Here is an 11945-nt window from a genome sequence, read left to right on the forward strand (position 1 = left end):
AGTTCAAGTCTTAACACATGTCAATTCACAATTTATTTTAGGTTGAAAGTAAACGGCTTTCTGAATACACATAACATAAATACAAGCATAAAATCTCATTTCTGACGCTTTTTGTCATTCAGTAGATTGTCTTGCATAGTGATTTTTGAATAAATTGTAAAACTTTTTTACAAATGTAAAAACGAATTTGAAATAATTTGTTTTGTGACTCGAGTCAACTCAACCAAAATTTCCATGTTAACACGAGTGAAGTAGAGTCTTTAAAGCACTAAAACCCAAATGAAGTCTTTCCACAAACCTGTCTTCCGTTTTTGCTTTCATTACAACAGGTTAATTTTATTGTTATGAGATAGCTCATCTGGCTGACATGGGGGCGGCTTGTTCATATTACAAAAAAATGGGTTAATGAAAGGTTTTAGTGGTCCAAGAATGATATACTTGAATTGCTTTCATTGTTTGAATAGAAACACTTTTTAATTATTATCATATTTTCTGCATTTCAATATCACCAGCGAACTTCAAAAGTAGTTTTTAAAACTACATGATTTTGAATAATCACAAAGCATCAGTTAAAAGATTGTTATTTTCATTTTTTCATGACAAGCATTCCAATTAAGTACCTAAACATAACAATAAACCACAATGAGTTCATATTGTATATTACGGAATCACAGGAGTATAATGTGCTGTCTATGTTTGGTTGTAGAGGTGTAATATCATTTATTGATAACACGGTCAAAACACAAATCATTTAAACGAAATAAAAACATTCATTGCAAATAAACACGAAAGCTTAAAAACAAGGCATCGTTGTGAATGATTAACTATGTGACATGAAAAGTGATTGTTTGCGATTGGTTTAACATCTGCAGCTTATGCTTATGTGATTGGCAAACTTTGTGCACAAAAGCAAACATATAAAAGCTTGCGCAGGTACTGCAATGATATGAAACACTTTTATTAAACCATTCCTGATTTTCCAGGAATTTTCACTGGCAACAACAGTTCTGTGTTGAAAACACAATGACAAAATGACCAAAACATCGCATCGAAATAAAATTAGTTGGTAATTAAAACTCTAAGTGATAAATACGTGCACCAAGGTGAACATGCTTATATACAAAATATATATAAGCAAAGAACTTATTTTATTGCACTTCTGCTTTATTCTATATTTGGTTGCAAAAAGACAAATTACAACCGGTCTAGAATTTTGAACAGTCAAATTATATCTGACCAAATGTCGAGTATATCAAAGCAAATTACCTCCTATAAGAAATAAATATTTGCAAAAAAGCTACACAACATTGGATGATGCAGAGTAGTAACAAGAATCAATGATAAAAGAAAGTGATTAATTACCACAAACTTATAATTCATCACAGATTAAGGAGTTTGAGTAGGCTTGTCTGGTTAACCCCCTCACATGATACTGAATCAATGATAAATTTAACAACCAAAATATATTTCTTGATCTAGAGCTTAATACAAGTTGAAGGAACAGGGGGTTTATTTTGCAACTCGACAAGGAATAAAGAACCATTCTTGCATTAAGAGCAGAAAAATTATGGTTTATAATTTGCATCGTTTATGGTAACTAGACAGGAGTAATGGCAGTTTTGTGGTAAAAGTGGAATTTTGTTCATGATTCGAGTGGGAACTGCCCAAACGCTAAAAGAGTTTAAGTTGTAGACCCCGGCTGACGAAATACACGCTTTCATAGTTACCGTGTGGGTCTTTTTAGGCTGCATAGTAAATTTCGATAAACATTTGCCGGCCCACAAAAACCTAGTACTGGCAGCTGGTATTCCAGTGGTCTGTGTTTGATTTGAGTCCATTCCATTAACATCGACATTCAGTTCACAGTCGTATTGATTTTGCAAAACAATCTTAACCTTTACAAAGCATGCACCGGAAGTTATAAAATCATGCTGCTTGCTTCTTTCAAATTCCAGTTTCCATTTGACGAGCTGATGCAGAGCAACTAAACTCTGACTGCTATCTTCAGCTGCGTTCGAGTTCTTTAGGAGTCCGATTTTCGACAACGAAACTTTGCTGTCGACCAACTCAGACAAGTGCAAGTAATGTTGGCCAACCAGGGTTTCACCTTGACACCGAGCCTGCCATTCCAGCGCTACGAGCAGGTAACCAGGATTTTCTGGGGATAAAATATTTCCAAAGTCTGATACAGATTTGAAAGAAAGATTGTTTCCTTCAACAGAAAACGCAGATGAAGTCATTCCAATTTTTTCAAGAAGGTCAAGCTTCTGTAGGTTTCCTTCCAAATTTTCATGAATGTTATTTGCTTCGAAATAAACTTTGGCTGATTGAAAGACATCTATTTCTGGTGATGGTGTCTGTGATATCGCACCTAGCACCCAGTCTTTGGAACTGCACAAAAGTTTTGCACCGTTGAATGCACAAGACTGACTTATGTTGGTCATGTTGACCGATATCAAAGCTCCTTGCCTACTGTTGTCCCAATTTACAAGAGGTTGCACAGATAACGATGGCCTTGTAAAAACATCATTACTGTATTTCAACGTCCGAGATTTCAACTGTCCGTCAATATTACCGGCCGATTCGTAATAAAAATATAAATTCAAGGGATGAATGTTGTCACTGGATGGCGCGTGTATCCAACATAGAAGCTCCACACTTTCATTTGGTTTTAGCTCTCTGTGGACAAGAGTCTGTACTTGACAGACTTCACCTTCATATGACTGGCCAGTCACTCTCAAGAAGTGGGCCTGGGCATCAAGTAAAGTCTTGTCAGGGGGGGTGAAAAGGCATTTTGTGTGAGACCCATATGCAACCTTCACATTCTTCATGTTGCACTGGCCAATATTCGCAAGACAAACTTTATTTGACTTGAGCTCTCCACACAACATCTTATGAGGAAAATTTTCATAAATCACATCCAGTTTGGGAGCAGATGGACATACACGGATGCTGGTATTAGCACCGGACCGAAAAAGCTGCTGTCCGGTTAAATCAAGTGTTGAAATGCTGGTCTGTGACGTAAATCCTGTAAGTTTTGCGATGCTGAGTTGGTAAGAGATCCCAACAAGCTGAAGGTCACCAACGCTTTGCGGATTTATTTCAAATGTTAAAACATTTGTGGAGTCCTCCGGGATAATAAACTCCTTAATAGGTGGAACATTGATCTCAGCTTCTGATTCGTCTTCTTTTGTGAATTTATAGATCAAACCGACATTGGCAAGGGACAACGCAACTTGCAAGGGGTTACAAACAGTGACATCTACCCAAAGGAGCTCGTTAACAACAGCTTTAAACGACGAAGACTTACCAATGCCAGTGAAGATTGATGAATTTTGTGGCGATTCTTTCGTGACAACAGTCTGAACAGACTCCTCCAATAACTTCCATTTAGAGTCGGGAATTACACTTCCGCCAGATGTTGCGTTGCGTGCTGCTATACTAGAATGGTTTATGAGAGGAACTGGAAGATTGGTGACAGCTTTTGTGGCTTCAGTGTTTCTCTTGGCAACCTGGAGGTATTCGTGAAGAAACATAGCTTGCTGGCTGGTGGGCTGTTTGGAGCCATTGAGCAGTTTACTAAATGACTCACATGCAACTTCTAGCTGCTTCAAATTAAACGACTGCCTGCCAATGGTAAAATTGATGTGATCTTCTGCTAAGTTCCACCCACTTCCTCGATAGACCTGTAAGGCAGACCTGTAGCATAAAAGGGCACAAGAACGTTGAGAAACTTTTCCATATCTATGTCCAGCTAGCACAATATGAAAGGCGAATTTTCGAAGCTGAGGCTTCTGGGTACGTAGAAAGCAGTGTGCAATTTGCTCCAGTAGTATTGCACTTCTGAGGTCATCCACTTCACTTGTTAGACGAAAAAGCTGAGCAGATGCTTCAGCGTACAAGCCCTGCATTCGAAGACATTCGAGACTAACAAGACCACATCTTAAAGCCAAGTAATCGTCGCTGGTTGTAGTAGAATAAGTATCGATTGCTGAGTCCACGTAATGGGCAGGATACGCTCTTTGTGAGCGCGGTTGCATGAAGTTGGCTAGTGCAGCCATTTCCGAAGCTCCAGCAGCGTGAATCCATACTTGCTCATTAGCGAAATCTTTTCTAACGGCGTGGTAGTAATGATAGGCCTGATCGTACATCTGACAGAGAAAATAAAGATCTGCTAATTTCCGAACTTGCAGTTCTGGTGATTCCAGGCCACCACTGCCATAGTTTTTCAGTGCGGGGGCACTGGATGTCTTTCCTCCACCAAAAAAGGTCCGCGTTGCCCTGAAGATGGATCGATGTATTGCTTTTCTTGATGCAATTTGTTCACTGAAATTGCGAATCAACTTTTCGATGTGAGGGATCAGTCCACGAGAAGCAAAATCGTGCATAAATGTCTTCAACCCCTCATGATCGGCCAAGGTGAGACAGCATCCGTATCCTTTATCAGAGATGTTGGCTTTCTGTTTCAAGTCTTGCATCCACTTCTTATCAGACGGGTGCACTTCGGTGGACGATACGGAAAGGGGGTCAGCTGACAAATCATTAGACGGAATATCGGACATGTTAATGCCGTTTGCTTCAGTGGCCATCTCTGGCAGTTTGCGATTCAGGAAACATCCCCATGGATCAGGTAGTTGCTGAGTCTCACTGGCATCTTTGGAATTGATGCGCAGAAGGTAGCAGTTGTTGTTTCCGTACATAGATTGAAGATCATTCATCACAGACTTTGCTCTTTCAAAATCGGGGTGAGAATTATCATGCAGAAGGACGTAATACTTCAAAGTATTTGGTACCATCCATCGCACCGAGTGATGTTGAGTGCTGTGCTGTATTTGATTTTGATGTTGGCTAAGCTTTCCAAATTCTTCTACCGGATTCGGATGACGAGATGAAACTACCAACATGCAAGCTGGACAGTGGTTGATGAACTCGTGCGGCTTTTGTGGAGCCGTGGCTGTCAAAGTGTCACGATATGCTTCAAACCAAGGGCAAGACATGTTGACTGCAACGCTGTAGCCATCTGATGAAAGAGAAAGCGTCTTTGATGTTTCTAATATATTGGCCGCGTCACTCACTACATCTGACAACAATTGTTTAACGGCATTTTCATCGGCTGGGGAACATCTCATATCACATGTTGTTATGTGAAGATCACGGATAACATAAGCTTGGTTGTTGGAATCATGAACGTGTATCTCGGAGTTAATCGTACAAAATGGACGAATTAACTCAGCGAACGAAAGATTATTTCGACGGCTTATGATCTCGGCATCTTGACTGCACAGAACTCCCACTCTTGGCCCAAACAAAGTCTTAATGAAGCCATCAGTACTTTGTGAGCACTGAGACATCTTTAACTCTCACAATAGTTTGCTCCTATAAAAACAAAAATGTTTGTTTTTGTTCCAGTTCAATAAAAACACTCCATGTATACCAACTTCAAAATTCCATCAAAATTGAACCATAGGCTATCAAGTATTGGCAAGGAATGGTCACATAAAAAACACTGTCAAACATTGGGTTATCAAGTTATGTACAGATTTAATGTAAAAATACAAATAGGGTAAGATAAACTGAACTGGTGCAACAGACCAAAATTAGCACATACAGTCAGACCTCGTTAATCCGGACCACTTCGCTTCGTCATAAAATGTCGGTTTAGCGGGGGTATCCGGATTATCGGAAAGCGAAAAATCAATCAATCTTGTAAATGTAGCACTGTGTTCAAAAAGTAGTATGCACCTTACTCCAATTCTAAGTATGCGTAGGAGTTTAAAGAGTGGAACTGCAACATTATTATGTGTAGATTATCGGCTATAATCGGCTATTTTCGTCAACTAACTACTGTGTCTAGGACAATCGTGAATCATTTTCGCTTCACTCTCAATAATCCGGTTTGTCAGAATTAATTGCTATTTATTTAGCACATTTGTTCCAAAACTTTTGTGTCAGAGTTGGACAGCAGGGTTTCCAGATTAAAGGGGAAAAATGCATAGGAAGAAATCTGTTCCCGGCATTTTTGTGTCGGATAACGGGGATTCCGGTTGTTCAGAGTTCAGATTAATGAGGTCTCACTGTATGTACATTTCAATTTAAAAACTATAGCCTTTAGAATTGCCATTCACCATATTCATCCAACTAGAAAGTATGGCATTTTTCGACGAGAACTTGTGCGTGCAAAGCTGTGAATTTAGGCGTGCACTTGAGCCTCAATTCTTCATTTGGGTCTAGCACAGAAGTACACAACAAAATGACATCACAACTTGGATGACAGTGGTCTAGCATAGAAATGTATCACGCGTTTGTGCACTTCTGCACTAGACCCTTGTTTTATTATAACTTGGCATCCAGGTGACTAGCATTTGTTGTTTATTTATTATAAATCGGCGTTAAGGTAAAAAAGTTTGGTTCTAGTACTGTATACAAGTGCGCAAAGTTTGGCATAGACATGTACCACCTTATGTACACATTGATGAGCTTCGTGCGTGCAGGTGTCACACTTTCCACTATGGTGTATTCCTCTTTTCCTACTTTGGTGAACGGCGGCGGCGGCGGTTAAGATAAGTGTCTAGGCAGCTTCACCGGCCGCCGTTTACCGAAATAGCCTAGGAAATTGCGTAACCAGCTAGCCTAGTCGTTTACTGAAGTAGCTTTTTCCAAATTCGGTATATGGCAGTCAGTGAAACAGACGCTGCCTTGATTAAATGCACAGGCGACAAAATTCAGCCAAGTGCATATTTATTCATGTAACTGTGCGCATTAACGTACCTGAAGTGAGCTACCGGTACTGAATCTCATGAAAACTACACTTGAGTGCGCCCTTAGGCTTGTCCAACTCTGCAGACCGGGTTACAAGCCGACAAGCCTGACACTGACAGGCTTCAGGGCTTGGGTTTAGATTAGTAGCGGTCTACCCGCGGTGTGTTGTATAATATAATCCGTAAGTTTTGAACAGAACACTAGAAAAAATATTTTTGGACGTACAAGTTTTTCCTGTGAAATAATGACAACCTAAATTAATCCAGTATCAAATCATTTTTCTTTCGATTAGGCTAGCTGCAATCGCATAAAACAACTTTCCCACTACCGGTAACACTGTGAAGCACCTTGAAGAAGCAAAGACTGGCAAAAGTACAGCCGCGGTTTCAAGCTATTCGATCATGCAACAGTTCTTATCGCTTAATGCACCGGTAACGGCATTATTTGTTACGTCATGCGTGTGTCATGTTAAGGTTTTTCGGTGATGATGATACATTTTGATGACAGTTAAAGAGGAGAGGATTCGTGCAAACAAATTTAGCTTATATCAAACAGCAGTATTCACTGATTAAATTAGGGTAAAAGTTAGTAAAATTTGGCCGCTGTACTAATCAGTAATCACTATAGAATTTAGACTAGGCCTATAATAGCCTACGTTTTTTCTTTAGATTGTATTTTAACTTTGCTCATTCCAGACGCTTAAGTTTTTGCTGCTTTTTCTCATTTGTTTTTGCTGCTATTTTTATCATGCCATAACGTAATGGTTATCAAGTTTATTGTTCGAACCCCAGATGCAAAGAGGAAAAATAATCCTTGAAATAAACAAAGTAACCTACTCATGCTTTGACGGTAAACTAAACAAAAGGCGTGAAAATTTCTAATAAATATTGAGACAGTTGTGACGTTTTGGACCTGAAAAGCCAACAATGGGTAAATAAATAAACCCTGTGCTAGGCAACTTGATTTTGAAAATTTTTATGATGAATCAAAAATCTGATACCTATCGCAATTAAACGCATGTACCTTTCCATAACCGCTTGTAATTTATTTCCAAATATGGTTAGTTCGATTACTCAATGTACGTGAAAAACAAACGAATTTATTGACATTCAAATAAAGCACCAATTGTGGAAAATAAAATGTGCATATTTTTAAGGAAAAGAACCGCAAAAACAGAAGTCATTCAGGGCAAGTCAGAGACGTACGCAGCAGCCTATTTTGACGAAACGAAAACTGTCACGTTTGGACTTCTAAAAAAATTAGTTTCATGCACATCGCAAAAGCGTATAGACTGGTCCAAGTTTCGCTTTTCTCATATTCTTGGGTTATCTGACGGTGCTGCGTGACTTTCATTAAAAAATAGACATCATTTATTATCCTTATACGCAGTTTCTTTTGGGCATAATTTAGTTGCCGAACGGTTAAAACCAGGGCTTTGGAGCCGGAGCTGGAGCCCGGAGCCGGAGCCCCGGAGCCGTGCATTTTCAAAGGAGCTGGAGCTGGAGCCGGAGCTCTTCGTGAAATTCAAATGGAGCCGGAGCAGGAGCTGGAGCCAGTTGTTTGAAACATAGCTCCGGCTCCGATGTATTTCATAAGATGCTATGTTACTAGCCTACTACTATTGGCTGAATTCACATAATTTAAGAGCAACCCTTCACAAAATTAAGAATTACTGGGGATTTGACAGCAGAGCAGTCACATGTTCATAGTAGCAACCGATGGTACTGACTACTGACTGACCCATTGAGCTATATATTCCAAATTGAGCCTTCATCCTTAAACCTCAGTTTGTGACGTAATGGAGCCGGAGCTGGAGCCGGAGCAGTGGTATCAATGAGCTCCGGAGCTGGAGCTGGAGCTAATTTATGATAAAAGAGAGCTCCGGAGCTGGAGCTGGAGCAATTTAAAATTTACGCCTGCTCCGAAGCCCTGGTTAAAACGCCCGGCACACAGTAAAATAATGTCACCCGATTCCGATACCTATCGGCTTTCAAGTTATAACGTTTTTCAGCAACGTATAAAAATCGCTTACTTTTGATCAATGATCCTGCAGGGTGGACCAAGCAATTTGTTACAAAAATCAAAAACAAACGCAATGTTTTATGTAGCAAAATTGATCAATTTACGCGCACTAAGTATTATAAATATACCTTTTCACATAGGATCAGTAACGTTACATAGGCTTGTAATAGAAAAATAATGATTAGGCCTACGTTACACAGTAGACTACACACCGTTTAGGTTAATTACCACAAACATCCACCACTTCGAGGTAAGCCACAAATTAGGCAAATTTTGTTGGATAAATTAAGTAGCACTATCTCATAGATTTGATGAAAGCTTGAAGTATTCTGCAGCAAGTTCGGTCACTTTTTGTGCGCAACCCCAATGCTGAGCTATACCTCTTGGACCGTGCCCGTAATTGTGGATGATTGGAGTTTTCCTATTTCCTCCCTTTGCGCTGATAAATTCAACTTCAACCCGTGGACCACTAATGCGTCCAGGTGCTATGCCAACGTCCACTTTACGGATTTCGCCTGCTTTCAGCGCTGGTGAAACGGCCTCAGCTTGCCGCAGAATATTGTTTGGATCCTCGGGCTCTATTTGACAATTCCATCTTCCCACTTGATAAACACCAGCAACCGCCGTGTCGTTTCTTCTTGGGACAATTACAATGTGATTAGCACAAAAACATCGCTTCACTGGGCATGTTAAGCTGAAGTATTGACCTGAGAAAAAATCTTACCTATAGATAGCCTAATTAAGAAAGTTACTATTTCACCGTACGTGGGCCAAGACGAAACAGAGGTTTAAGACATCCTAAAAGGATAGATATCGCAAAAGGTTGATTTTAGGGGTTTTCTTAGGGTTTTAAAGTTAGATTTAAATTAGAAGAAAGATTTAGGTTACTACGTCACAGTATAGGCCTAATGTTCAAATTAGGTTAACAAAAAAAGGAAGAATAGTTTCGAACGTTGGCTGCGAATTCTCCGGTGAAATAGTGACAGCCAGTAACCAAATAAAACAATTTCAATCGAGTTTAGCAATTTTCACTTCAATCTATCTTGAAGAAAATCACACATTAAATGTTTACTGTACATTGACAAGCGGTTGTGGATTACGAAACTGATTTTTTCACCTCTCATAGGAAGCACATATGGATCATCGCATAACTCTCTAGCGCCAACGCCCGAGCAATTAATAATCAAATCACATGGTTGAAGATCGCTAAAATGAACCAGTTTTCGATTCACAAAATTAACCCTTTTTATTCTTCCATTGCTATCAAGGAAAAAATTAAAGTTTTAAAATAAAATACTTTTCAGATTGCCAACACTTTTTTCGTATAAATTTTCATTTTTTGTTGAAGAGACACAAACCTCTTTGTCAATTCGTCCAGCCTTCTTCTCAGCCAAGGCAGGTAGACGGTGGGATCGATGACGTAATGATGACTTATGTAGCCTTGCAAAGAAACATTGCTGATGTTATTGTCTTCTAGAACCTCCGCCAGTCCGCGGTTCTTTTCTACGTACCCTGCTTCTTGCATTTCGCGCTCCGTCGCTCGGCGAACGTCGATTCCAGAACCAATCAGGTTTGTAACTAGACAGAAAGCAAGATAAAGCCTTGTTAGTCGCACAAACATCTTCCAGGTTACCCGGGAGAAGAATAACGTAATCCCGCAGAAGTAAAGCGGTTTTGTTTAGGGCTATTGGCCGAGTCACGAACCTTCAACGGGCGTGACAGGGCCCCGTTTATGAGCCTTCCTTGTATTATTCTCGTGAAAATTAATCAAAGAGAATATCTCCATTAACTCAATGCCCCGCTCTCTAGCTTCCTCTGGTGACAAATCATGACAGTAATCACGTGTTTTTTGAACGAATTTAGTGACGTCATCGTGGTCCATTATACCCAGCTTTCGGGTAATGACTAGGCCAAAACCATGTTCGCTGAAATAAGTAAATGAATATTTACACCAAATTAAATGAGGTATCGAGGTATAACTGAAATAATGGTTTTCTCCAGAATAAACACCCTTCCAATAATGCGGTTTTACACACATCAATTTTATTTATTCATAAAGTTTTTGATTGAATTTTTTCATTTTTAAACAGTATTCTAAATTCGATAATTAATCGAGATTACCTACAATTCCCGGTTTCATTATCAGCTGACGTGATCGTGATGTCACAAAACGGAAAGCGTTCTGCAAGGCAATAAGCTGCAGAAAGTCCATTGATGCCGGCACCAACCACTTCGACTTTCATGTTTAGTAAAACTTTATGTACATTTGACGGAGAAAGGTCACTATGCCTGCCTTCTACTTTGTACAATTCGAACACTGAATTTAATTTCATTAATAATAAACTATTCTAACACTGTTTATGGGCACATTTCCATATACTGCTGTGAATGACTATCATTCCATATACTGCTGATAATCGTTGTAGACTACAAGTTCTGATAAAAACAGGCATTTTTATTTTTTATGGTTTGTTTTTTTTTGTATTGTGTTTTGTACCGAGTTTTGAACTGTTTACCAGGACCACCGAGCATCAGCCATTAGCCACAAATTAACCACGTAATCTGAATACTCCCCATATTTTCATGTCTCTAGGCGCCTGACAGCTGTGCTATATAGATGCTGAAAATTAAACGTTAAGCAAACAATTATCAAGGTTATAATCAGCTAACCATATGCAGCAACCCTCGTACGTATTTTACAACTTCAACGCTGCAAAGCTATTGTTTAGAATTAGATGATTTAAAATAGATTGACAGCGGGTTGCTTTCCGCCGAACCATTCGCATAACGGAGCATTAGCTTTTGTCAAGCAGAAATGCGCTCGATAGCTTGCGAACTAAAACTATTTCATCAAAGATCGAGCCGCGTTGTATAAGTTCCTAAAATCGCTTTGACCGCTCAGGCTGTTTGTCTTTGGGCCCCGGGGCCTTTACTGCCTGGTTATCTGATACACGAAAAGCTATCAAGTTGCCTTTTCAAAACAAATTACATTAAGTTAATATATATATATACAGTATATATACCTAGGCTATACAAAGCTGTGTAATAAACTAAAGTTGCTTGCTTTCATTGCAAACGAAAGCACTTACATGCCTTGAAGAAATCAAACACTTCTTAAATTCAACCTGCAGTTATATAAAACAAAGTTTCTCTGACGTGTAAAG

At 39.4% G+C, this 11945-nt stretch overlaps 2 protein-coding genes across 2 annotated transcripts; both read right to left on the reverse strand.

Moving 5' to 3' along the window:
- Window positions 1–642: 642 nt before the first annotated feature.
- On the reverse strand, window positions 643–7077 carry LOC143464423 (trafficking protein particle complex subunit 8-like). Its single transcript, XM_076962174.1, has 2 exons — window positions 6126–7077; window positions 643–5376 (listed from the first exon to the last, which is right to left on the reverse strand). The coding sequence occupies exon 2, from the start codon at window positions 5349–5351 to the stop codon at window positions 1566–1568; it is 3786 nt and encodes a 1261-aa protein (XP_076818289.1). The 5' UTR covers window positions 5352–5376; window positions 6126–7077; the 3' UTR covers window positions 643–1565.
- Window positions 7078–8872: 1795 nt separating this feature from the next.
- Window positions 8873–11628, reverse strand: LOC143464426 (D-aspartate oxidase-like). The gene is made up of 5 exons (XM_076962177.1): window positions 10903–11628; window positions 10486–10706; window positions 10140–10359; window positions 9899–10041; window positions 8873–9488 (listed from the first exon to the last, which is right to left on the reverse strand). The coding sequence occupies exons 1-5, from the start codon at window positions 11112–11114 to the stop codon at window positions 9082–9084; spliced, it is 1203 nt and encodes a 400-aa protein (XP_076818292.1). The 5' UTR covers window positions 11115–11628; the 3' UTR covers window positions 8873–9081.
- Window positions 11629–11945: the final 317 nt, after the last annotated feature.

This window comes from Clavelina lepadiformis, chromosome 7 (assembly GCF_947623445.1).
Source record: "Clavelina lepadiformis chromosome 7, kaClaLepa1.1, whole genome shotgun sequence".
In the NCBI taxonomy this organism is placed as follows: domain Eukaryota; kingdom Metazoa; phylum Chordata; class Ascidiacea; order Aplousobranchia; family Clavelinidae; genus Clavelina; species Clavelina lepadiformis.

Coding starts and splice junctions, on each gene's coding strand:
- LOC143464423 (XM_076962174.1), bottom strand. CDS start 5,351: ATGTCTCAGTGCTCACAAAGTACTGATGGCTTCATTAAGACTTTGTTT.
- LOC143464426 (XM_076962177.1), bottom strand. CDS start 11,114: ATGAAATTAAATTCAGTGTTCGAATTGTACAAAGTAGAAGGCAGGCAT. Junction 10,360..10,485: donor CCCTGTCACGCCCGTTGAAG/GTTCGTGACTCG, acceptor CTTTCTGTCTAG/TTACAAACCTGATTGGTTCT. Junction 9,489..9,898: donor ATATGTGCTTCCTATGAGAG/GTGAAAAAATCA, acceptor ATTTTTTCTCAG/GTCAATACTTCAGCTTAACA.